Genomic DNA, 23,249 nt, shown 5'->3' on the forward strand with positions numbered 1-23,249 from the left:
GTGTGTGTGTGTGTGTGTGTGTGTTTGAAGGGGGGATGAAACAGAGAGACAGAGAGGAGTAGGATAAAAGATTGAAAAACAAGAATGAGACGGAAATATGGAGCACAGAAGAGGGGAAGGAAACATTGAACAGAAATCCCCTCCTTTAGCCTGGAGCTGTGAAACCCTCATGGCCGGGGAATCAGTGTTAAATTAGCAAATTCACTTTTAATGAAAGAAAACTTAATCTGGATGGGTTTTATTAATAGAATTTCCCCCCCTGAGCCAAGTGGAGACGGAGGCAAGGGGCAAAACACTTTCAAGTGGATTAATTAAGACGCTTTTCCTTCTCTCTTTCTCTAGTTAATTAAGACGAACATGCACGGTCTTGATATGTGTTGCTGCAGCTGATCAAGCAACAGCAGCCCCGTCACTTTACGGCACGCGGAGGATGAATCTTTTTTTCAATTTTACATCTCTGGTTGTGAACTCCTCAAGAATTTGCAGGTGTTAGATCTCTGTTCTCATCCGCGGTGAGCGGAGCGGGTACGGTATATAGCGATGCGAGGTGTGTACAAAATGAGGCTCAAGGTCTGCTGTGTTTTCTCCGTCTTGTGTTTCAGTTCCTGAGGATCTGTCCCTGGAAGAGAGGGATGAGCTGTCAAACATCCGACGCAGGAAGAGAGAGCTGCTCGATGATATTGAGGTGTGTGTTTGCACAAAAGAGCATATACAATATGTACAGGTTATATTTTCATGCATTTATCTCAGTAGCTGAAGCCTCTGTTCATGAACAATACATTATATATACTTGTTAGTTAGTCATTTCTGACCTTTTAATTGTTTTTGCCTATCTACTGCTGCACTGTAGGTCTGTTTGCATGCTGTACATAACGCAAATAGACTTGCATTACATTGTTGCTCACAAAAAGTAATACATTTCCACTGCTGTGTCTCCCTGTACAAAAAATTGATTCACACATGTATGTGATTTTTTTAGTGCAGACCACGACAACATTATATCCAGCAAAGCAGACAGCAGAAAATGCAGAAAATCCATGATATGTACTTCTTTACAAATTAAATAAATGTCAGACTGACTGACTGAACACAAAACACAAAACAATTTGTTTTTAGAAATGTCTCATGATACATTGTCTCTAGAAGTGTATCATTCAACTTTTGTTTTTGTTGAAAAAGGAAAAGAAAATCGCAATGCTCAATACTATCGGATTACAACGCTTCTAGAATTGCAATAAATGAATATCGCAGTACAAATCGAATTGGCACCGATGTATTGAAAGAATTGTATCCGGACAAACGCATATTGTCCCAGCCCTACTGTACTTTACCTGTGTTTCAAACTAAAGTCTCACTCTTTTTTTTTCTCAGAGGTTGAAGTTTGAGATAGCAGAGGTCATGACGGAGATCGAGCAGCTGACCTGTGTAGGGGAAAGGTGAGTAACTGAAGACCAAATGCTGTCATTCTGCACCAATGTAGTTTCTGCAGATGAGGTTTACATCGCTAATATATCAGTAACAGAGTATTTACTAAGTATTGTCAAGCACTCTGTGTAAAGATGTAAATTCAGCTTATTGAGACTAAAACTAAACTATTTTATATATTTTATATTTGTTTATATTTATAAGCACATAGAATGTAGGCAGAGCTGTTGTATTGTACAGGTGAATATTATGAAGTCATTTAACATTTAGACACCAAGGCCAAAGCAATATTAGTCTTTACAATAGTCTGCTAATTTGGATATTTTCACGTATTATTTATACATTTAGTTATAGATATTATCTGTGTTTTTTATCATTCATTTAAAGACAGTACCTTGCACTAAAGTTTATCTTCATGACAGTCTAAAAGCTATTTCAGAGCCTTCCGCACACTGGCAGCAGTACATGTTTATAATGAATCTAAATATCACCAACCTTTAATTAAACAACCATGAGTGACAATAATATGTAGAATGCAAACTGCTCTTTAAGTCACTAAAACTCCCAGAAAAGAAGAGAATGAGCATGACCTCTGCCACCTATACAGCCCTAAATAATGCTTTTTTTTACCTTCAATCATAAATAGCCAGCACCAGAGCTATAGTTCTTAGTTGCCTCATTGCCTCTATCTCAGTTGAGTTTGGGATTTGCATGTCAGCTCAGATGTCAAAGGCAGTTACATTACAAAGGTGTAGGCCGACGTAGCTAGGAAGGATCTAACTTTATATGGTAGCAATATTAGGTTGCCATATCAACCTGCTTGTTTGTACATATCATATTTTGACTTATTGACTTAACAGTGTATGTTGTCTAACCAACAGCCGCATAAATCATACAAGAGTCAATGTACAACATGTATCTCTGTGCACGTTTATTCTTAGGCACAAACATCCACATATAATGGGTAGAACAGATGTGGCAGGAAATAATATTCCCAGTTGCTACTTTTAATAAAGTATGTTGTTGTGTTTGACTTTCAGGTACTTGTTTACAGTGTAACTAACCCTTATTATAGCTCTATATTTCTGCTTCTGTTTTGCAGTAAAACATCCCAGAGAAACAAACAGATCGCCATGGGCAGGAAGAAATTCAACATGGATCCAAAGAAGGTACTGTGTGTCCTTGTGCAGTAACAGCCTCCACTGTCTCTGTAGTCTTGAAGTGAATGATTTTCTTCTGGTGTGAAGAGCGATCCATCCTCCAGCCATGAAACCCTGTCATTTTCCAGCATAGGTCCTCAATTGAGACAAAAAAGCCATCCTATACTCCTTTTTTCTTCTCCAGGGAATCCAGTTCTTGCTGGAGAACGACCTCCTGCAGCACACTCCCGAAGACATCGCGCAGTTCCTCTATAAGGGCGAGGGACTCAACAAGACCGTCATCGGAGACTACTTGGGCGAGCGGTGAGACAGAGCATCTATCAGCCTGCAGGAGAAAGTCCTCCTTAGATCAGATTTATGCTCACCCTGGGATAGGAGAAGGGAATTACAGGCTGGATTTATTGATTAATGAGGAAGTTCATGATTGACCCCCTCACATAACTCTTTGAGGCAGTGTGGCTGTCTTGTCATAGTCCACCCATGTAATTAAAAAGGGACCATCCAGCTCCTCACATCTCTGGCCAGACCGCTGGATAATGAAGAAGAAAGGAAGTCCTGCAGCTAGTGAGATGGATGGTGTTATCTGTGGGTGAGATTAGATAGTTAAACATACTGTATGAGGCGTACAGGAACGAAATACACTGAATCCAAAACCAGGAGAAGGGAGCTGCAAGAGGGAGCACATCAAAGGCTTTAGTGTCCCAAATTTATTAGGCACTAAACCAGAGCTTGATTTATCATTCATCTGTTTTTCATTTTAAATTCACTAATTTGGGAAGGTTATTTAATTCAGATATGTTTTGACTTTAAAGATGTGCAAAGAACATCCTGTTGGTACTTTATAGTAATCATCATGCTATTTCTTGCATGTCCATTTTGCTCTTCATTATCCTCAGTTGATAAAGCACAAAGCAACGCTTCAACCTATAATCATTTAAATTTATTATCAGCCAGTACATATGCTGTTCTAAACACTCACCTTTTTTTTACATGATAAATTCTCCAATGAACAGGAAGTGATACATTTTACATTTCTGGTGCTTTGATTTATAGCCTGACACTTTACTGGATTTAAGAGGCCATATTTGAGAGTTTAGAAAATCATGATATATCAACAGTCCGATTTCTTTTCCATTTTTGTACATAGCTACATAATATAAACAAACCTTTTTGATAAGAATGCCTTTAAAGTTTGTATGCACTGTAGAGCCTACTGTCGATAATTATTAAGATCATTAAGAGAAAATCTAAGGGAAAAAGCCTCACAGGCTGGCTGCACTCTTTGACTGACATGTAATCATTTAGAAGCAGAAAAGGCAGTGAGCGATTGGCCCTGCAAATGTTACAACAAGAGAGAAAATAAAAAAAATCAATCATTTCTAAGGCTGGCAGTATACTTCAATTGTTTTATATACTTCTATAAAATATAACAAATTCTACATACTTTCACCAAATGGTACTGTCTTTTTAAAGCTCTTCTTTGGAAAAATGTTTAATCTTATAAGGAGGATCCTGAATAAAAGCAGCACTGTGTGAACTCTTTCTATGCAGGAAATCACAGTCTGTAGTATCTTAGGAGAGGGGGGGGGGGCTCTGGGGACTCCTCTTGTTGGCAACAGGCTTTATTCATGGAGAAGCATCAAAGGGGCAACCTACCCAGTGGAAATCCCACTAAACACAGGCTAAGGGTTTACTCTCAGTAATTATCACTAATTGAGCTTATGCAAGGAGCAGGAACCCATCATTACATGCTGAGCCGAGAGGGAGATGAGGAGAGGGGAACACAGAGAGAGGGACACAGGGAAAGGAAGAAGAAGAAAAATAGCCAGAAGGTGGATAGATAGTGGGAGATAGATGGATGCAGGCTGAGTGGGTCATTGACTCCCATTACCAGACCTTTGCTTTGTAATTGTTCCTGTGTAATTGAGCTTTGTTAGTCACATACAGTACACACACACACACACACACACACACACACACACACACACACACACACACACACACACACACACACACACAATATATATATTTATATGTGTGTGTGTATGTATGCAATTTCACATTCACATTCAAGTCCCTTTGTAATAAATGTACCTATAGCAATAAACTTATATATAACTCTCATAAGACAGGATTCATTTTATTTGGCTGCAGATATATTGGCTGCCAGTATAGGGTACAAGAAGTACAACAAATAATCTAAGACTGTTATTGCAATACAAGTTTGTTGTTTGTTTCCTGTAAGCTGTACTCTTCTAGACCTTTCCACAATTTCTCCCCACAAAAAAAAACACAACAGGCCTGAAGATCCCTGGCAGCATTTGAACAATACACAACACAAAGACCATACATGATCAGGATCACGGCCCCTGATGTATAACAAACGTGATCAGAGAAGCTGTGGCCGCAGCATGAGTGCAGCTGTTTTTTTCCTCCAAAAAACCCTCAGATAGCCCAACAAACTTCTGACTAAAAGAAGGCCGTGTGGGTTTGGTCTAGCTGTTTTTCATCAGTCAAAACGCACAGTTTTCCCCCCCCCAGGGTGCAAAAACACACCACATTGGCCAGCTGTTTAAATTGCTTCCAGACTCCACGCTCAGCACCCGGTATGAATTTTGCACAGACATGACAGGAATGCTGAGAAAATGGAATTTAGGTTGAGAAATGCTTTTCATGGAGGAAATCTTTCTTTTTCTTTCACCCTGTTTTTCTGGGTTCACACTGTGTACCGAATCATCTTACATCTTCTGGATAGTCTTCAAAAATGTAACGACTTAGAGATATAGAATAATATTGGGAATGGGATTTTCTCATCTTGTATTTTTTTTCCCCCCACCAGGGATGACTTCAACATCAAGGTGCTGCAAGCTTTTGTGGAGCTACACGAGTTTGCAGACCTCAATCTGGTCCAAGCACTACGGTCAGCAGAGCGATTAACTTAAATTCTGAGCAGAAAATGTTACAACAGTGTGCAACAATGTGCATCCTGGGGATCACAAATGACCCCCCCCCTGCTTTCCCTCTAATTGTAGGCAGTTCCTGTGGAGTTTCCGTTTGCCAGGTGAAGCCCAGAAGATCGACCGCATGATGGAGGCGTTTGCCTCGCGGTACTGCCAGTGCAACGCTGGAGTCTTCCAGTCGACAGGTAAGACACAAAGCAGGCTACTGTCGTGTAAACCAGTGGTCCCCCGCCTTGTTTGTATGACGTACCCCCACAGGCCTGTCACATGAGCTCCAGAGCCCCCTTCACAGACATTACCCGTCATGTTTCAAATGTGTTCATTTCAATTGATTTAAACTGGATTATTGGTTATTACATTAAAGTAGATATAGTTACCATATTTTTTTTATACAATTGAACAGTCAGTGCTTTTGTGTTAATAGGGTCAACTTTGCATTCATACTACTACTGTATTAGCAACCTATTTATTATCCATTACCTATATAGATGTATTGATAGTTTATCTATTTTAGCTAATTATTACAATACAATAACAATTACAACAACATTTATTCCATAACTTTAAGTTACAGTAACTATGTATTACTTTTAGCTAACCATTACATCAACTACCTTTAGTTTCCTATCTTTTAATTTTAGCCTTTTGTTTAGACTTCTCTACTTTCTTTGCTGCTGAGATTTAATACTCTCTTAATCACCACAGTGTTCATGTTACAGAAGACTCCATGCAGTTATTTTCTTTTCTTTTTTTTTACCCAAATTCTAACTTTTTATTTTCTCAATGAATTGAGCTAATCTTTCCACGTACCCCTTGGAAACTACAAAGGAACCCACTGGGTTACATAGGAGCAAAGTGTGAAATCCAATGTGTGGGACAAAGTCAATACACTGATAAGCAGCCTAGCCTAATATGCCAACATAAGTACTGCCTGCGGGTTTAGTATGCATTGAGTGATGGCCTTTTTTAATTTTTAATTTTTTTTATAAATGCATTTCCATCATTAAGCCATAGTAGAGTTACTGTAACTAAAGCCCACTGAGGATTAACTAAAGATCACAGTTCACTGCAGCAAATGAGTTCAGAGTAAACAACCAGCAACAAACAAGAGACATCCATTATTCAGGAAGACTCAACATGGCTGAGGATATATGGTCTTGTGATAAACAAAGCCTACAACTACAACAGTCAGTCAATTGTGTAGTATTGTGTGCAAGATTGTTGCCTGTGGTCCTATGGAGGGAATACTCTAAGTTATGTGAATTCAGTTGACCTGCTTAGATATGGAGTTAGCAAATTAAAATGCTTTTTCATAAAATGTAATAATGTATACTGGTTAAGCCATACACAAGGCTGTTTGGTGTGGACCTTTTAGAGATATGGGATTTCTTACAGAAAGGGACAATTTAACATTATCTGCAAAGGCAGGCATGCATGTTTTTTCAGTGATGGGAGCAGCTTAGATCCATTTGAGTATCAACAACTGCACATTTAGCCCATGAAAAATGAATCCTAAAATGATCAGGGATCTTTAATCACCAATGGAAAGGGCTTCCCGTTTCTCTCAGTGCTTCACCGTGCTCAAACATTTTTTGATTACCCTGACATTCCTCTTATAGTTAGCAGCACCTCTTGCCCCCGCATAACACACTGTGTACAAAGCTCCTCTATTTTTCTTCTTTTTTTATAGCGAATGTGTGTAAGTGGGTAGACAATAGACTGCGCAGGACAGCCAAGACTAAAGTGTGTCAGTGAGGAGACAGACATAGGGGAATGAATGATTCATTTGCAGGCAGCCACTGGCCCGTGTGTGTCTGAACATTAACTCACAGTTGAGAGACTAAAACCCTGTGTAGCCCTTTGGAAATTAGGCTGTAATCTAAGTTAACGCATGATTAGATTTAGTCCATAGAGACAATAAACAGTTAATAAATTACAAATATAATTTACTAAAAGTTAAAAGGTTAAAACTGTTAGTTCATTCCACAGTAATACACTTAAAATCCCTGTATTCATGATGTAAGGGTTATGTGGATAGAGAGAATGTCCATGTAATTATTTTCTTATACATACTGTTTACGTTTTTTAGAGAGATGATGCGTGACCGGGAAATGTAGAAGGACTGAAAAAGTGCAAGATAGACGGCGAGTTTGTCTAAAAATAACTTTGTAGTTGCTGAATCAATCCTGGTGGGAGAGATTGTTGGCTAAACAATCCCACTGACAAACAGACGGATAGAAGGATTCACAGAGTGGGCGAGTTCAACCAGAATACGGTAGACATCCGTTTATTGTTTGTTCACCGGAGTGAAGAGGACATTGTCTTTACTGGGACAACATGCACGTGCAACAAACCAGGCCTGCTAGGCTGGGGTGGTAGGGAGCTTTGTAGGCCAGTGATTGTGCAAGGATCTATTAGTAACCGAGTCATCGCTAGGCAGCTACAGATGTACGGGGTGAAATAAAGCTCATTGTGTTGATGTACATTATTGTGAAACGGTTATAGTTCCAAATGGGTATGTAAAAGATCACATTTTGGTTAAAGAAACACTGAAACATTGTAAGTGATGTTCATATTTAGTTGAATTCAGAAATGACCACAAAAAGGGGTAAACATGTTGACTGTATTTTATTTGATTTTGTTTTAATAATGATATCACTTACCTTTTGGAAACCAGTTGTGGGCTTAATTTCATTATTGTAATATCACATGGGAAAAAAAGTGAATTTAAAAGAAACATGTGTTACTACTTTGTACAAAAATAGAAAATAATATTTGGTATTAGTTTAACTGATTATCTGGAGATTTATTAATATAGGCACTTAAAGATATACCAAAGTTAGCTAAACAAACCCAATAGCTACTTTTATTTACCTGGAAAGGGTTGAAAGCGCTACACCTGCTTGCCCCGTTACATTTTATCTCACTTATACCTCTCTCTTCTTCTCTCACGCACAAAATGATTTTCTTAAAAACGTGGCTTCTCGAGTCTAAAAGTGATGCACTGGTAAAGTAGTTCTTTCTGTATCTATCTTTCTCGTTCCTACCAGCCACAAAGAAAATTCATTCAAATCAATTACAAAAAACATCTACTTTTAGAAGAATTATGGCTCACGTCCAAATCTGTATTGCTATCTATAATAGCAATAAAAGAAGACAGGCTGCGTGTGTAAGAAGAAATAGAAATTATCACAAAATATAACCATATGCTGACGACATCTTGTTGTGCACTGAAATTTGAAAAATGTTACACCACACACTCAAAACAATTTGGTTGAATGTCTAATGTACAAGGTACATGTCTACCATTAAAAATAAAAAATAAAAGCAAAATAAAGACTTGGCTGTAATGTATTTTAATGTATTTGATTCTCTTCCTGATGCTCTCAGATACCTGCTACGTGCTGTCATTTGCTATCATCATGCTGAACACCAGCCTCCATAACCCCAACGTCAGAGACAAGCCCCCTGTGGAGCGCTTTATCTCCATGAACAGAGGCATCAACGAAGGAGGAGATCTGCCTGAGGAGCTTCTCAGGGTGAGGATTTCTCTGTGTGTGTGTGTGTGTGATGAGACATTTCCCTTATTGTTCAGATTTTTTATTAATATTTTCCTACCCTTTCTGCAGAACCTTTACGACAGCATCAAAAATGAGCCCTTCAAAATCCCAGAGGACGACGGGAATGATCTGACGCACACATTCTTCAACCCCGACAGAGAAGGCTGGCTCCTAAAGCTCGGTACGTATGTGCATTCAGAGTCACAAAAGTAACCATGGTTATGTTGATTTATCATTTTTTTCAGCAGAGCTTCGAACATCAGTTTGATGAGCAGTGCCCTTTAATTCCGTGGGGATGACTGTTGATGTGTGTAAGTTGTTTATGATGGGCTTTCAGGCGGCCATGTTGGAGGTCGGCAACTCTTGGGCAACAACGGATTATCAAAAAATAAGTAAAAAAAATAGTTTACTTACTTTAATTAGAATTTGTCAATTTCAGCTGAATTAAACATTAAGTCCCTGTTTGTACCAGTATGTTACATGTTTACTGAGCTGATGCTAACGGCATGATATTTCTGTTCTCATTAACCTGTTTTCTGCTGGTGATTGAGTCTGATGTGTTAGCCAGCTGCTTAACAACAGGATGTTAGCATTGTCATTGTGAGCATGTTAGCAAGCCAATGTTAACATTTACTGACTGCTGTTGCCCAAGAATAGCCTCACAGAGCAGCTAGCATGGCTTTGCATCAATACCGAACAAAAATATTAAGTGAATGTAGTTCAGTGTGGACACAACATACACAGACCCCTGCTCGCTAATTAGCTAGCTGACAAAGTTGTTCATGTTAACAGAGCTGACTATTTTCAAGAAACATGGGGTTTATTAAAATATGGTAAACTTCTGTCTCACTAGACTTGGAAGGTTCGTAGCAACATTGAATTGCATTACAAAAACAAGCTTAAGTTAGCTCAGGATTTCTGCTCATGTAGCCTCATTTTTGCCCGAAAACTGTCCACCTTTATGATAGTGCTAGATACGGTTGCTTAGGGATCTGTGACACAACTTCATCTCGTGACCTCTCCTCTTTGTTTGGTCTCGTATTTTCTATCCTCTCCTTTCTCTCCTCTCACTTAAAGCATGCTCCTTTTCTGTGAATACACTTCTCTTTCTCTCTGGCATTGTGATTTCTGTGCTTGTTATATCTTTCAATATCCTTCTGTGTTGTTTTTGTTCCCCACTCTCTTTCTCTAACCTTCCACCCTTTCACTTTTTGTTCTGTTCTCTCATTCTGTTCTGTGATGGCTGTTCCTTCTTAAATCTCTGTATTAGGAGGTAGGTAACACACCTTCGTCCATTTTCCCCAGTTCATCACAGAGTGCCCTCACACTGGCATTGGCTGCCTTTAGCTCCTTAGCACACCGGGCCCCTGAACATGCTAGCCGCCTCATTTAATTGGCTTATTGTGTTAAAGCTATTATTGGGCAAATAAGAACAGCATTATGAGGTGATGGGTTATATATTATTTCAAAGGCACGGCGAGGTCAGTGATCTCTCTCATTCTGCATGGGGATTGGCTGCATTTCATCTTGTGGCTCTGGAGAAGGCTGGATGACGCAGAGGGCCCGTCTCAGATGGTGCACACGCAAAGCACACTTTTATCCCAAGAAGCCTTCGCATTAAAAGATATCTGTTGACATTAAACCCCAGTGCCATTTGCCCACAACCCATTTGTTATCCTGGCTCTTTTTACAGAAATGTACCATGATTACTGGATAAAGAAGGAAAAGTCACTTAGCCATATACAAATCATTAGTAATCAGGCAAGTAAACTTATTTGGAAGCAAAAGTTAAGGTGACAGTTACTTTATTTTACTCCAACCTACTACTGTAGTTGCGGGGCGTGCAGTTTTGCAATGCAGTGGACAATTACACTAAAGACTTTCATGTTGGTCAAGACAACTGATTTAAATTTCACTTTTTTAAAGTAATATTTGGTGAAATGTTCCTATTTAGCATTTTTGCTGAAAGTTAAACAATAAGATTGATACCGCTCTAATGTCTGTTTGGTAAATATGAAGCTACGGCTGATAACTGGAAAGAATAGAACGGCTAGCCTTGCTCTGTCCAAAGGTGACAATATGATGTGCTGCTTCCCCCTGTTTCCTGTCTTTGTGCTATGCTACTTTATGCTAAGCTAACCAAGCTTCGGGCTGTAATGTTAGCATCATATTTAGCGTACAGGCATGAGAGTGGTATCAATCTTTTCAGCTGTGTTTTGGCAAGAAAGTGAACAAAGTGTACTACCTGAAATAGCATACTTTTTCTTCTTAGCTGTTATACGATAACCCTTAAAACATTAGCAAGTCAACCAAACGACTAAATCCAATTCGTCATAACAAACTGCTTCATGCTTTGTCTCAAAGTAATGCTAACGTGCATTGCTCCAACATAAATTATTGTTGGCCTCTTTGTAGTTTCCCTGCAACAAACACCCAGGGTTGAGCTGAACAGGTCACCTCATGCTCTGCACCATTAGAGACAGCCCTGCGCGTCACTCTGCTCCTGCGTAGCTACCTGCCAGAGCTTTAGTGAATGGGCTGCTTGAGTCTGCTGCTGTGGGAATGCGTCCCTACTGCTGCGTAGCTGGTCATGCAGTGAAATCAAGGAGACCCCTGCCTATTGTCATTTTTCTCCCTCTGTTCCTGTCCTACAGGCGTCAGTACCCCATGCTGCTGTTGCTCCTCTTCCTCTCTTTTTCTTTTGCTCTCCACCCTACCAGCTGCACCTGCTTCATTTATGGTCCAGTTTTCCCTGTTAGTAAATTACACGCTAATTTTAGATTCATCAGAGGATTCCCTGCTTAATGAGGGAAATCTTGTTTTGTTTGTTTGAATGAAGCACTCCGCTGGCCTGTCAGGTTGTTCGATATGACATATTGCTGCACTGCTATGAGGCTGTGAAGCTCTATAAGCTCTCATTACACTACATTATTAACCAGGAGCCTGCTGCTATGCCTGAATCCATCAGCATCATTTGTGTACAGCATGTCGTAAAATACAGGTATTTATACGTATATTTCAGAAGGCCTACTATCTGCAGAGGGGTCACAAAACAGCACCTCTTTTTGAGTTCAGCCAAGCTTGTATTCTGGGACAGAATAAAGAGACGGATGCAATTACTTTTTCCTGTCCTCCACATTCATTTGAACTAAGGTGCATGGGACAGGGAGATGTGATGTTATTGCATTAGAACCGGACTTGTCCCTGCCTGGCTCGTCTCAGCAAAGTGTTCAGCATGTAAACTGACAAACATTTCATCTAATCAATATTTAGCTTAGATAAAAGATGAGTCAGTGTGCAGTATTGTGGTTGCTCTGCATGTGAGGACTACGGATTCATCCAACAAATAAGCTTTTGAATAAATTACATTTGTGGGATTTTGTTTTTATCCTGTTCAATAATACAAATGATGGGAATTGAGTAATGCAAGACTTTTAACTGCCTGACACTGCACATAAAAACAAGTGATTGATAAATCTGCATTAGAAACATGCAAACATGGGAGGTCCTGCTGCAGAACTCCATAAAAAATGTCTGGATTAAGGATGAAATTAAACATAAGGCTACACGGGATAAACGGCTCACCAAACTGCCATATGGTTGTCTGTAGCAGAATAATCTTATATTTTGTAATTACCCAACAACAGTAAACTTTATTTCAAATCCTCATTCTATTTTAATGAGTACAATGCAGCAGATGCATCTGAAAGTAAACATTGCTCATAAATAATATACTATAGATGTTGGATTTTACTCTAGCTAGAGCGGTATAGAGCGAAAATCTGGGTCAAGTTAACATTTCATATTGATTACATCAGTAACGGCTACTTTGTGCTCGTTCTGTGAAGTCAGCAAACATGTCATCATGGTGCACATATTGCAGACCGTACATTGACATCTGTCACATTACGTTTTTTGGATCACATAGGTAAATTGCATAACCGATGGTGTAATTAACAACAAATCCAATAATCCCAATTAATCTACTTTAATCTGACGATGGCAGCAAATGGAGAGAGTGTGTCTCTTAAGGGGATATTCACATATTATTCCTACATTCGGATGTGTAATTGTATTTACGTGTTCCATTTGTAAACCTTCTCTCATTACATTTTTCTGCCTGTTTTTTATTATTAAAATATCAGAGACGTCTCTCAAGTCAAGCGCATTAAATCCATCACTCCCACTGGTCAGACGAGTTGAGTGCACTCGGGCTTTAGTTGCCACATGTACAGTATGGGGTGTGAAGGTCACACTATGTCGAAGAGTTTTCACAAGACCTGCAGAGCCCTTAGGTATCCATCTCTTGAGACTGGGAGGGGGTGCTGGAAGGAATATCCATCCTCTGATTGAGCCTAATAATGCAGAGAGCTGATGAGCAGAACCAGATGTGGCACGTGGAGCTGAGGTCTCGGCCAGGTTAGCCTCTAACATGCACAAACGCTGTCGCCTCTTCCGTTTGAGCTCAAATAGTTTGTGTTTCTCTCCGCAGGCGGCAGGGTGAAGACGTGGAAGAGGCGGTGGTTCATTCTGACAGACAACTGCCTCTATTACTTTGAATACACAACAGTAGGTTTACACAAATATTTATCTTTTTGCAGATTGCCAACAGAAAAAAAGATTGATTAGAGTGGATCTTGAAGGAATAGTTTAACATTACAGCAAATTTGGTTATTTGTTTTTATTGCCAAGAGAGAGGAGAAGATTGCCACCCCTCTTAGATATGACTGTTATCAATCTTCTCATCATTACACTCTCTGTAAGAAAGCAAACACACACACACACACACACATACACACACACACGTGCGCGCTACAGACCGAGGTCTTTGCCTTCCAGCTCTGCTCTTTAACAGATGCAGCCCCTTTGACCTAAATGAACCTCACTCTAGCAATTAACATGAGGCATCATGGGAAACATCTGCAAAGTCTACAATACACATCTGGCACCGCTAAGCCGCAAGCCAAGTGCCTCCCCCATCCCGCTGCCTGTCACCCCACGCTTCACCCCAACACCCACATCCCCATTTCTGAGTACCCCCTCCCCCTCCGAACACAATCCTCCAATCCCTCAGCACACACGCTGGGGTACACACACTCAAAAAGGCACACACACAGCCAGCTGTGAGCAGCCGTCTCAGGGCATTTCCTCCCCCCTGCTGAGCCCCCTCATTAGTAGGAAGATGACAGGCAGGGCACAAGGCTGTTCCTCAAGGTCCCCCCTCACATCTGGCCCCACAGACACAAAAGCAGTCGCCAGAGGATGTAGGGAGTGTAGGGTTATATCTCCCATGGGTGCTGTCCCCTACGTGACCAGGATGAATAAAAACTTAAAGGGTGCTTTTATCACCCCCTTTATTTTTACTTTGCTGTCAGGCTCAATATAACGTAGAGAGCATAGTTAAAATACTTAACTTTGCTGCGGTGGATTGAATAAAAATTGCCACATGGTGCATTAAAATGTCACTGCACCAAATTTATGACGTTAATATTTTAGTTTTTTTAATTAGTAGCTGATACAAATTATACTTTGATTTTGCTTTGAATAATACATGTTTAATTGTGTGGATATTATCCGGGCTGGATCTTTTCTTCATTATATGTCATTGCACCCTTATTGCACACTGATTTTGTCCATAAAAGACATGTGCATAGTTAATGAGTGATATGTTGATGCTGAGTGTTTTCTTTGTATGTGTTTTAAGGATAAAGAGCCACGTGGGATTATTCCTCTGGAGAACCTCAGTATCAGAGAGGTGGACGAGCCCAGAAAACCTGTAAGCAGACACGCCCAGACACTGTCTTGTCCTGCTGCATCTGTCTTTGTCTATTTTTAAGAACCCTATATTGTAAAGTGAGATTTCAATGTCCATGTCCTTTTTTCAAATTATAAACCAGGTTTAGGTGCTATCTAAGTACTGTGAAAGAATATAAAACGCTCAATCCACAGAGAAATGCTCACAGTCTGTATTTAGAAACAGTGCCTTAAAACGAGTTATCAAGATTTCTGTACAGTCGTAATGTCACATCTATACTATATATAGGTAAAAAGTGCCGTTACAGTGCTGTTACAGGCATTCCCTGGCTGCAATAAAAATCCGATCTGAAAATGCTAACCAATCAGAGCGGACTGGGCTTATTTGGACAGGCGAGACAGGCGCTAAACCTGAGAGTTTCAGACAGAGGGTGAATGCAGATATATTCAGACAGACAGAATGATAAAAATAATGTTTATCAATTGGTTGCCTCCCCAGAACTGCTTCGAGCTCTACAACCCCAACCACAAAGGTCAGGTCATCAAGGCCTGCAAGACAGAAGCGGACGGGCGCGTTGTCGAGGGCAACCACGTGGTTTACAGGATATCGGCCCCCACGCCGGAGGAGAAGGAAGAGTGGATCAAATCCATCAAGTAAGAGACGCTGTGTTAGTGTGGATCCATTTACACTGAGAGGGCACTTAGCCAAAGCAAGGCTGTTCTCATGTGGGACTTTCTCATGTTTGACCTTGACTGTGAGAAACCAGCACACACACACACACACACACACACACACTAAAATAACACACACTAAATGTGATTATGTTTCTCACACCTCCACACAGATAACACTCAGAAGTGATTTCTGCTCTGCTGGATAAACTCTCTTCCCTTTGATTAGCGCTCGGCAAGCACAGAAAGACACACACACACACACACACACACACACACACACACACACACACAAACACCTGCTCAGGCACTATGTATTACTCAGTCTTAGAAGTATTCTGGCAACATCTGATTTGTTGTTTCCAAAATACTGGAAGAAGAGAGGAGTTCCAAGTGGGCCCAGTGAATCATTGATCAGCTTGCTTGTTATTATCCACTTAGCTGCAGCTTCACTGGCAAATATGATCAATAAAACAGCAGAAATCATATTACACAATACTTCAATGCTCTAATGATATTTAAAAAAGCACTTAGCATTGACATATCTGTGTATCCATTAAGTGAAAGTAATGTTGTTTTGTTGAGTAAGTTGCTGGAAATCTTGTCTGGGTGCTTCATGTACAGTTAAAGTGATGGGTAAGAGGAGAGAGGTGGTCACTTTACTCTGTTAGGGAGAGTCAGTCAATTGACCATTAGATGACACACTGTGTGTACTATACATTTCACACTCCTGTGGCAGGCCTCAGAGCTTTTAGTGCAAAAGCACAAGTGTGATCCAGAAGTGTTTTTGTAGTGCAGTTGCACATCATAATGTAGTTTTTTTCTCCAGTCACTGCTGAAACAATAAAGTTCACAAATTGGACTCAGCAGGACAGAGCTGTGCTGCCTCAAAGACACTCTCACGGCAGACTGTCCTGTGGTCAGCACACACAGACACACACACACACACACACACAACACACACACACACACACACACACACACACACACACACCAACCTGACTCATCTGCATGGCTGGAAATGGCTTGGGGCAACTGTTTTGTGACCACACACACACACACACACACACACACACAACCACCACACCAACACACACAAACATATTCGTGTATGTGCTGGAAGGCTGTGGGTTACTCTGTGTTATTCCTATCCTAAGTGTGTGTTAGTGATGACACCTAGGTTGTGAAGCTTTGATAACATGGAAGGGCCATGGAGCCACTTAGGAAACTTGGCCTACACAAAATGGCAGGCAAAGTAAGCAACTACATAGTGAAACATTTAGCAACTAAAGAGAGATGTTCCCCTAGAATGGTGTGAGACCAAAAAAGAGCTAAAAGGAGAGTGAATATCAGAGTACTCTTGCTTTGCCAGACCCTCCTCCAAAGCGCGCTGGAGGAGAGTCAGGCTACTCCACACAGCTTTCAGGGATGGGGGAAAACGTGCTCGGTTTATTGGCATTTGTTTAAACCAATCACATTCGTTTTGGGCAGAGCTAAGCACCGGGAAAGCTGTGGTGCCGCTGAAAAATAGGTTTAGAAGGAACTTGTTTTGGTGTGTATATATATGTATGTATGTCTGGTTTAGATATATTATATATATATATATATATATATATATATATATATATATATATATACGTGTGTGTGTACTTTGGATAAAAGTGTCAGCTAAATGACCTGTAATATAATGTATGTAAAAAAAGTAAATAAAAAAAAATCAGAAACAAGTCATCATAGTATTTCCATAAAAACATGTAGTATAGTATGTCAAAAAACATTATAATAAAGTCATAGTATAGTATGTTGAAAAAGTCATAAAAATGTTATAGTATAGTATGTTGATAAAAACGTCTTGTGTAGTATGTTGAAACAAAGAATTAAAAAAGTCATAGTATAGTATGTTAATAAAAAATGATAACATTTTGAAAAAAGTCATAGTATTGTATGTCCATAAAAACATCTAGTATAGTATGTCAAAAAAAGTCATGTTGTCAGAGCACCCCAGCAGCTCAATGGTTAGGTCGTTTACCAGTAAGTCTCAATCCTGGACACACTGCTGAATCTATTTTATATATAATAGATATATACACTGCTGAATCTCTTATATGTAAAAAAGAAAAAGTAATGAAAAGTTATAAAACTGTCATAGTATAGTATGTCGACAAAAGTCATAGTATACTATTTCGAAAACACGATTTTAAAAATATAGTATGTTGAAAAAAATCATCAAAAAGTCATAGTATGGTATGTTGATAAAAGTTATAAAAATGACAGTATAAGTATGTCGATAAAAATGTCTAGTGTAGTATGTCAAAAAAAGTCATAGTACTGTATGTCAAAAAAGTCATAGTATAGTATGTTGGAAAAAGTCATAGTATAGTATGTTGGAAAAAGTCATAGTATAGTATGTCACTAAAAGTAAAAAAAAGTCATAGTATAGTATGTCACTAAAAGTAAAAAAAGTCATAGTATAGTATGTCACTACAAGTAAAAAAAGTCATAGTACAATATGTCACTAAAAGTAAAAAAGTCATAGTATAGTATGTCACTACAAGTAAAAAAAGTCATAGTATATTGTGTCGAAAGAAGTCATAGCGTATGTTGAAATAAGTAAAAAACAGTCATAGTATAGTTTGTCAAAAAAAGTCTTTAAAAGTCGTAGTATAGTATGTTGAAGAAAGCCTAAAAGAACATGACAACTCCACACAAAATGGTGGTGATGGTAGTAAAACGTTGAATACAAGCACAAATGTCCTTACAGAGCTCAACATTTTGATATTTGTATGTTTTTTGTAGTTGAAAGTATGCAGTAGTGGGAAGAACGGGATAATAACACTGGGAATGTTACGGAATCAACGTTCACACATTGAGATGTTGAGATATTAATATCACCAGCGAGGGGAGTTTGATTGAAGAGCGGGTTTCAGAGGTGTAACAAATCACTGTAAATGTTTTCTGTGTTGATCACGCTGAGAATCAAAGCCAACGGGTTTCTTTCTAGATCCACAACAAAGCATTATGGGTTTTAAAGTAAGATGCACTGACTAATAGACACATGACAGTATAAAGTCCAGTTAGTACACTGAGAAATTACTGGACCTCATCCCACAATACTGGTATGTTCTAAACATCACATATGAATCCTCAGTAACCATGTTTTCAGTAACAGATGTGACAGCATAGGATTTACATGAGCAGTGGAAAACCGTTCAGTTCGACCAGTGATCCGTTTCCTCTCCTCTTTCCACAGAGCAAGCATCAGCAGGGACCCTTTCTATGACATGCTGGCCACCAGGAAGCGGAGGATAGCCAATAAAAAATGATGCCCGTCCACCTTCAACCACACCTTCCTCGAACACCATGGCTGTGACCAGCAGAGTCCTTGTGTGTGTGTGTATGTGTGTTTTGTCACGGGGGGAGTCATGAAGGGTCCCCCCCCCGTTGTTTTAGGGCTGGAGGACGAGCAGCACACACAGGTGGGAGTTTTTTTTCGGGACTGAAATGGATCAATGTTATATCCGCGTGAAGAGGGTCTGCATCTGTTCTTGGTTGATGTGAAGGTTTTACATCGGGCACAGACTCTGAACGCTTGCCATGTGCCATTTGGGTGAGACCTTATGAGGGAAGGAGGCACTGTGTGCAAAATCGTTACCATGCTGGATGATAAGAAACGGCCATACAGCCATGACTGGAATCATGGGATATCTTTGCGGCGTGGCTGTGACGAGATTGCCCTCTGCTGGACACATAAGGAATGAATATCCTCCTCACACGGCATTCTTTTCCTCTAGACCGCCTGACTGCTTGGTTGTCTGCTGTCTGCCAAGAAGACTCCCAGATGCCAGTAAACATTTTATTATCTTCTCCTCACATGTCCTTTGACAACTGCCAACAACGTTTTGTAGTATCTTGTAACTACAGAAAGCCTCAAGCTTAAAATCAGCTGGTCTGATTGTTAGCCCTAAAGTGACTGTATCTGTATATGCAAACACTGACTTATTGTAGAAATAGTCTCATATACTAACATTTACAGTACGTGCCCTTATTTTCTCTTTGAAGGCAAAGGAATTACAGCTCGAGGAATAATACTTTGTGTACATTGACTGGAATGATCCCTTTTAAGTGGCCGCCAGTTTTAAAAAGCTATAAACATCCTCTGTTAAATCTGTAAACGGTCATATTATGTATTGAAAATCCACCTCTGTGTTCATTTCTTTTGTATTTATTTTCTTAATTTGTTTAACAAAAGAGGCAGTCCCCGATTTACATTATGCATGTATAGAATATATTGTACATAGTTTTTGTTTCTTTCTTCGTTGTGTTTATGTAGCATGTAGATCATAATGTTCGTAGCTATACCCGTTCACCTTTTTTCTTTCTTGTTAACCCTCCAGCAGTTTACAATAGTGGAAGAGGGACTTTGTGCAGCTCTTTGCAGAGCAGTGAAACTTCCTCCCACTGTTATTACTGAAGATCAGATAATACATGTTATATGAAAGAAAAACTCACTATGCTGAGTAGGACAAGAGCGTATAGGACACAAGCAGGTTCAAGACACCTTTAAAAATGAGATACTGGAATTTTCTGAACTCCAATGCTGACTGGAATCTGAAGACTGTTTTCCCAAACAGAGACCAAGACAACATACAGCCCAATCTTTCACTCGCAGGTGGAGGTTTCAACACAGCTTGATCTTAGTTTGGGAAATCTGCCCCTGAATACTTTGATGAAGACTTTGAATAAAATTACATACTGATCAGAAAACAAGTTCTTGTGTGCATGTGAATTCAGTGAAAAGAGTTCAACTCGCTAAACTTAGGTCTTTGGTTATTTCAAACATGGAAACAGTGTTGTGAATAAAATATAGTCAGCCAAGTCATTTTGCCAATGGCTAGAAATGTGTGTGTATTTAACTACACGTGAATACAGAAGAGCGCTATCAGTTTCCATCCACACTTAATGTATCTACATCATAATTTAACGGTAGTGGGAAGTTTGTTTAACAAGAGGCTTGGTTACAATCAATCTATTCCTAGTATATAATACAAAGGCAGACAGGAGCATTTCACAAATCCCTGGCAACTCGGCAGTCACGTCATTAGCATTTCCCCCCGTTCATTTCAATGCAGCTTGTAAACAAAGTCAAAGACCAAGAAAAATTACAATTTCTGACATGAACAAATGTATTTTAAGGCTTTTACCTTATACAATGTATAAATTCCGACATGCTAAACTAAAAAAGTACAACAGCAGTTTTTTAACTTCTGTTGGGAAAAAAAAACCAAAATATTCCTTGCCATAGTTTGTCCAGAGTATGGCCAAAATTAACATGGATTTTTTTTTCTAAAAACAAAGCAGAACAAACCAAACATCTACTGATAACCCTGATACAGGATTTTTACATATAAAAATAACTGATAGTACAGTCCAAAATTAAATTCACAGTATTTTTTATGACGCTAGAAGACACAAACTGTATTTTTCATTAAAAAGCAAACACAAATGGTCCACAGTCATGATAACATATTGTTTATGCTTTTTTTTTTCCTCAAATGTTTCACAAAAAAAAAAAAGAATGTGACAGAGGCATGATCCAGAGAAAAACCTTAGTATCTGTGAAAAAGTTTAAAAATTACATAGTGAATCTTAGGCTTCAGAGCAAAAATGAAAAAAGAAATTAACTAAAATAAACTGGGAAATGTCCTCAAGTCTGTCCAGGGTTTATGTGGAGTAATCCTCAGTCTGTTCATGAATATCTCCCTCCATTAGTCTGTCCTCTCCCAGTGGGATCAAAGGAAAAACTCAAAAACATCGCGGCTCTGTAAATATGGTGACATCTTAAACTTGCAGCCAACGTGAAGCCTTTTCTCCTCGGCAGCACGTTTCCCTTTAGTTTCATTTTCATTTGAAGCAGGTGGACATCCACGATGGATGTTTGCAAGTTTTCAAGTCCTGAGTTCCACTGAGCAGCAGCTGAGATGTTTAAGCTCCAGGCTTTGTTTGTGTTCATACAAGTATATATATTAATATCTTTCATCGTTAATGTCCAATGGGTGATAGTTTGTTTTTAACCATAGTTAGTAGAATCACGGCAAATAAATCATTGCCTTGAAAGAAAAAGATTTCTGAACATTTAAAACACTTTCGTTGTGGTAAAAAATACAATATATTCCCAACGAAGAAGCACCACGTCAAAACCGTTGTCGATGTCATTCCTCTGCTGTTAAAATGGTGTTGATGTGTCTGAAAGGAGAAAGCAGAGATCTCTGTCAAATCTGTTTGCAGACCTATTAGCTAAACTATTTGCACTTATAATAAGAGTTCCTACTGTTTATTAGCACTGACTGTACCAGAGCATACTGGGATAATCATTAAAAGGGCGCCCACTTACAGTCAGTGTTTCAAGCCACTGGAGAATCCGTGGGAGTCGCCATTGGTTTGGCTATAACCATTTCCTGCAAAACCGGATCAACATTATACATTGACAAGCTGCACAGCAGCATTTTGGTTATTTTGGAGGATGACTGACTGGGGAAAAGCGGTAATACCTTTGTATCCGTTGAGATGGTGAGTTGAACCGTTTGTGTGTGAGGTGTGGATGGAGGCGAGTAGATGGTCACTGCTGCCATCAGTGTAGTCTGTGCGCCGGCGTTTTTCTGGCGAAAAACCAGTGTCATGTTTCGCGTCCTTGACGTCATGGTAACGCCGCTTGCGGCTCTCCCTCTCCTCACTGCTTCTGTTCTTGTGGCTCCGAGCCGCTCCTGGGCTGTGCTGCTCGGCCTCACTGTCCCGCTGCCTCCTCTTTTTCTTCTTCTTCCTTTTTGTTTCAGCGGCTCTGTCCGAGTCCACTTCGGAGCTTCTAGGGAAAGACAGAAAACACACCCTGATTATTGTCAATCCACGACTAAATCCAAAACTGACTGAAGAGTCAGGCTTCGTCGACAACTTAAGACAAATATTGTAGGTATAAGTTAGGGCTGCTCGATTTTGGGAAAAATCATAATCACGATTATTTTGGTCAATACTGAAATCACGATTATGTAACACGATTATTTCACAGGACTTTGGAAACGTGTTGCATTTATTAAAAAGACACCTTTCAACAATTCTTAAAACATTGAACATTTATGTACTTTTGAACTATTAAATAAATATAAATTTCAAATCAATATAAAAGTATTTATTCCCTGTATTTACTTCCACAATCTCTTTAAAACAAGTAGGCAACATTTTGCAAAATATAACAAATTCCGCAACTCAATCCACGAATATAAAAGGCTGGCCCATCATCCGGCCCCAGCATTAACAGCAATAAGTTAACTAAGACAACAAAAATTATTTAAGTCACCATGTTAGTAGGGTTGCTAAAATAATCTCTTAAATGTTTCTAGCCAGAAACACCAACTGTTAACATATCTGGTTTAAGAGATGAAGCAGGTGACAATGTTCCACTTGTACTAAAGACCTCTCTGAAGAGGAACTTGTAGCTGGAATACTGTTCCCTGACAATGGAGTTGGTTTGGCCTTTTTTGCTTACCAAACGCTGCTGTGGCTGCCCTCCTTCTGCCATCTTTACTCTCGCTAAGTTTTTAAATTCCAGCGGGTAACATGCACGCGACCTGCCTCCCTGACAGTGTAGGCTGAAAGCGTTTGGCTTCGGGAGGGGCGGATGTGCGCATGACGTGCATGACGTCAGAACACACAAGGAAATTACAAAA

General features: G+C 39.5%; 2 protein-coding genes across 4 annotated transcripts in view; one reads left to right on the top strand and one right to left on the bottom strand.

Annotated features, from left to right (window-relative positions):
• Positions 1-20,298, top strand: part of LOC116671663 (cytohesin-3) — a 33,609-nt gene extending 13,311 nt beyond the window's left edge. The window contains exons 2-13 of the mRNA XM_032503054.1: positions 603-685; positions 1,372-1,436; positions 2,528-2,594; positions 2,770-2,888; positions 5,425-5,505; positions 5,618-5,730; positions 8,936-9,084; positions 9,175-9,286; positions 13,598-13,674; positions 14,810-14,881; positions 15,359-15,513; positions 18,782-20,298. Of these exons, the coding sequence (XP_032358945.1) occupies positions 603-685; positions 1,372-1,436; positions 2,528-2,594; positions 2,770-2,888; positions 5,425-5,505; positions 5,618-5,730; positions 8,936-9,084; positions 9,175-9,286; positions 13,598-13,674; positions 14,810-14,881; positions 15,359-15,513; positions 18,782-18,854 (1,166 nt within the window). The 3' untranslated portion in view covers positions 18,855-20,298. The remainder of the gene's footprint in view (positions 1-602; positions 686-1,371; positions 1,437-2,527; positions 2,595-2,769; positions 2,889-5,424; positions 5,506-5,617; positions 5,731-8,935; positions 9,085-9,174; positions 9,287-13,597; positions 13,675-14,809; positions 14,882-15,358; positions 15,514-18,781) is intronic.
• A 486-nt stretch (positions 20,299-20,784) lies between these two features.
• The window catches only part of usp42 (ubiquitin specific peptidase 42), a 12,372-nt gene continuing 9,907 nt past the window's right edge, over positions 20,785-23,249 (bottom strand). For all 3 annotated transcript variants that reach the window (XM_032503038.1, XM_032503037.1, XM_032503039.1), the window contains exons 16-18: positions 22,080-22,390; positions 21,923-21,986; positions 20,785-21,774 (exon numbers count right to left, since the gene is read on the bottom strand). In XM_032503038.1, coding sequence (XP_032358929.1) covers positions 21,925-21,986; positions 22,080-22,390 — 373 coding nt within the window. In that variant the 3' untranslated portion in view covers positions 20,785-21,774; positions 21,923-21,924. The remainder of the gene's footprint in view (positions 21,775-21,922; positions 21,987-22,079; positions 22,391-23,249) is intronic.

Source organism: Etheostoma spectabile, chromosome 21 (assembly GCF_008692095.1).
Source record: "Etheostoma spectabile isolate EspeVRDwgs_2016 chromosome 21, UIUC_Espe_1.0, whole genome shotgun sequence".
Classification (NCBI taxonomy): domain Eukaryota; kingdom Metazoa; phylum Chordata; class Actinopteri; order Perciformes; family Percidae; genus Etheostoma; species Etheostoma spectabile.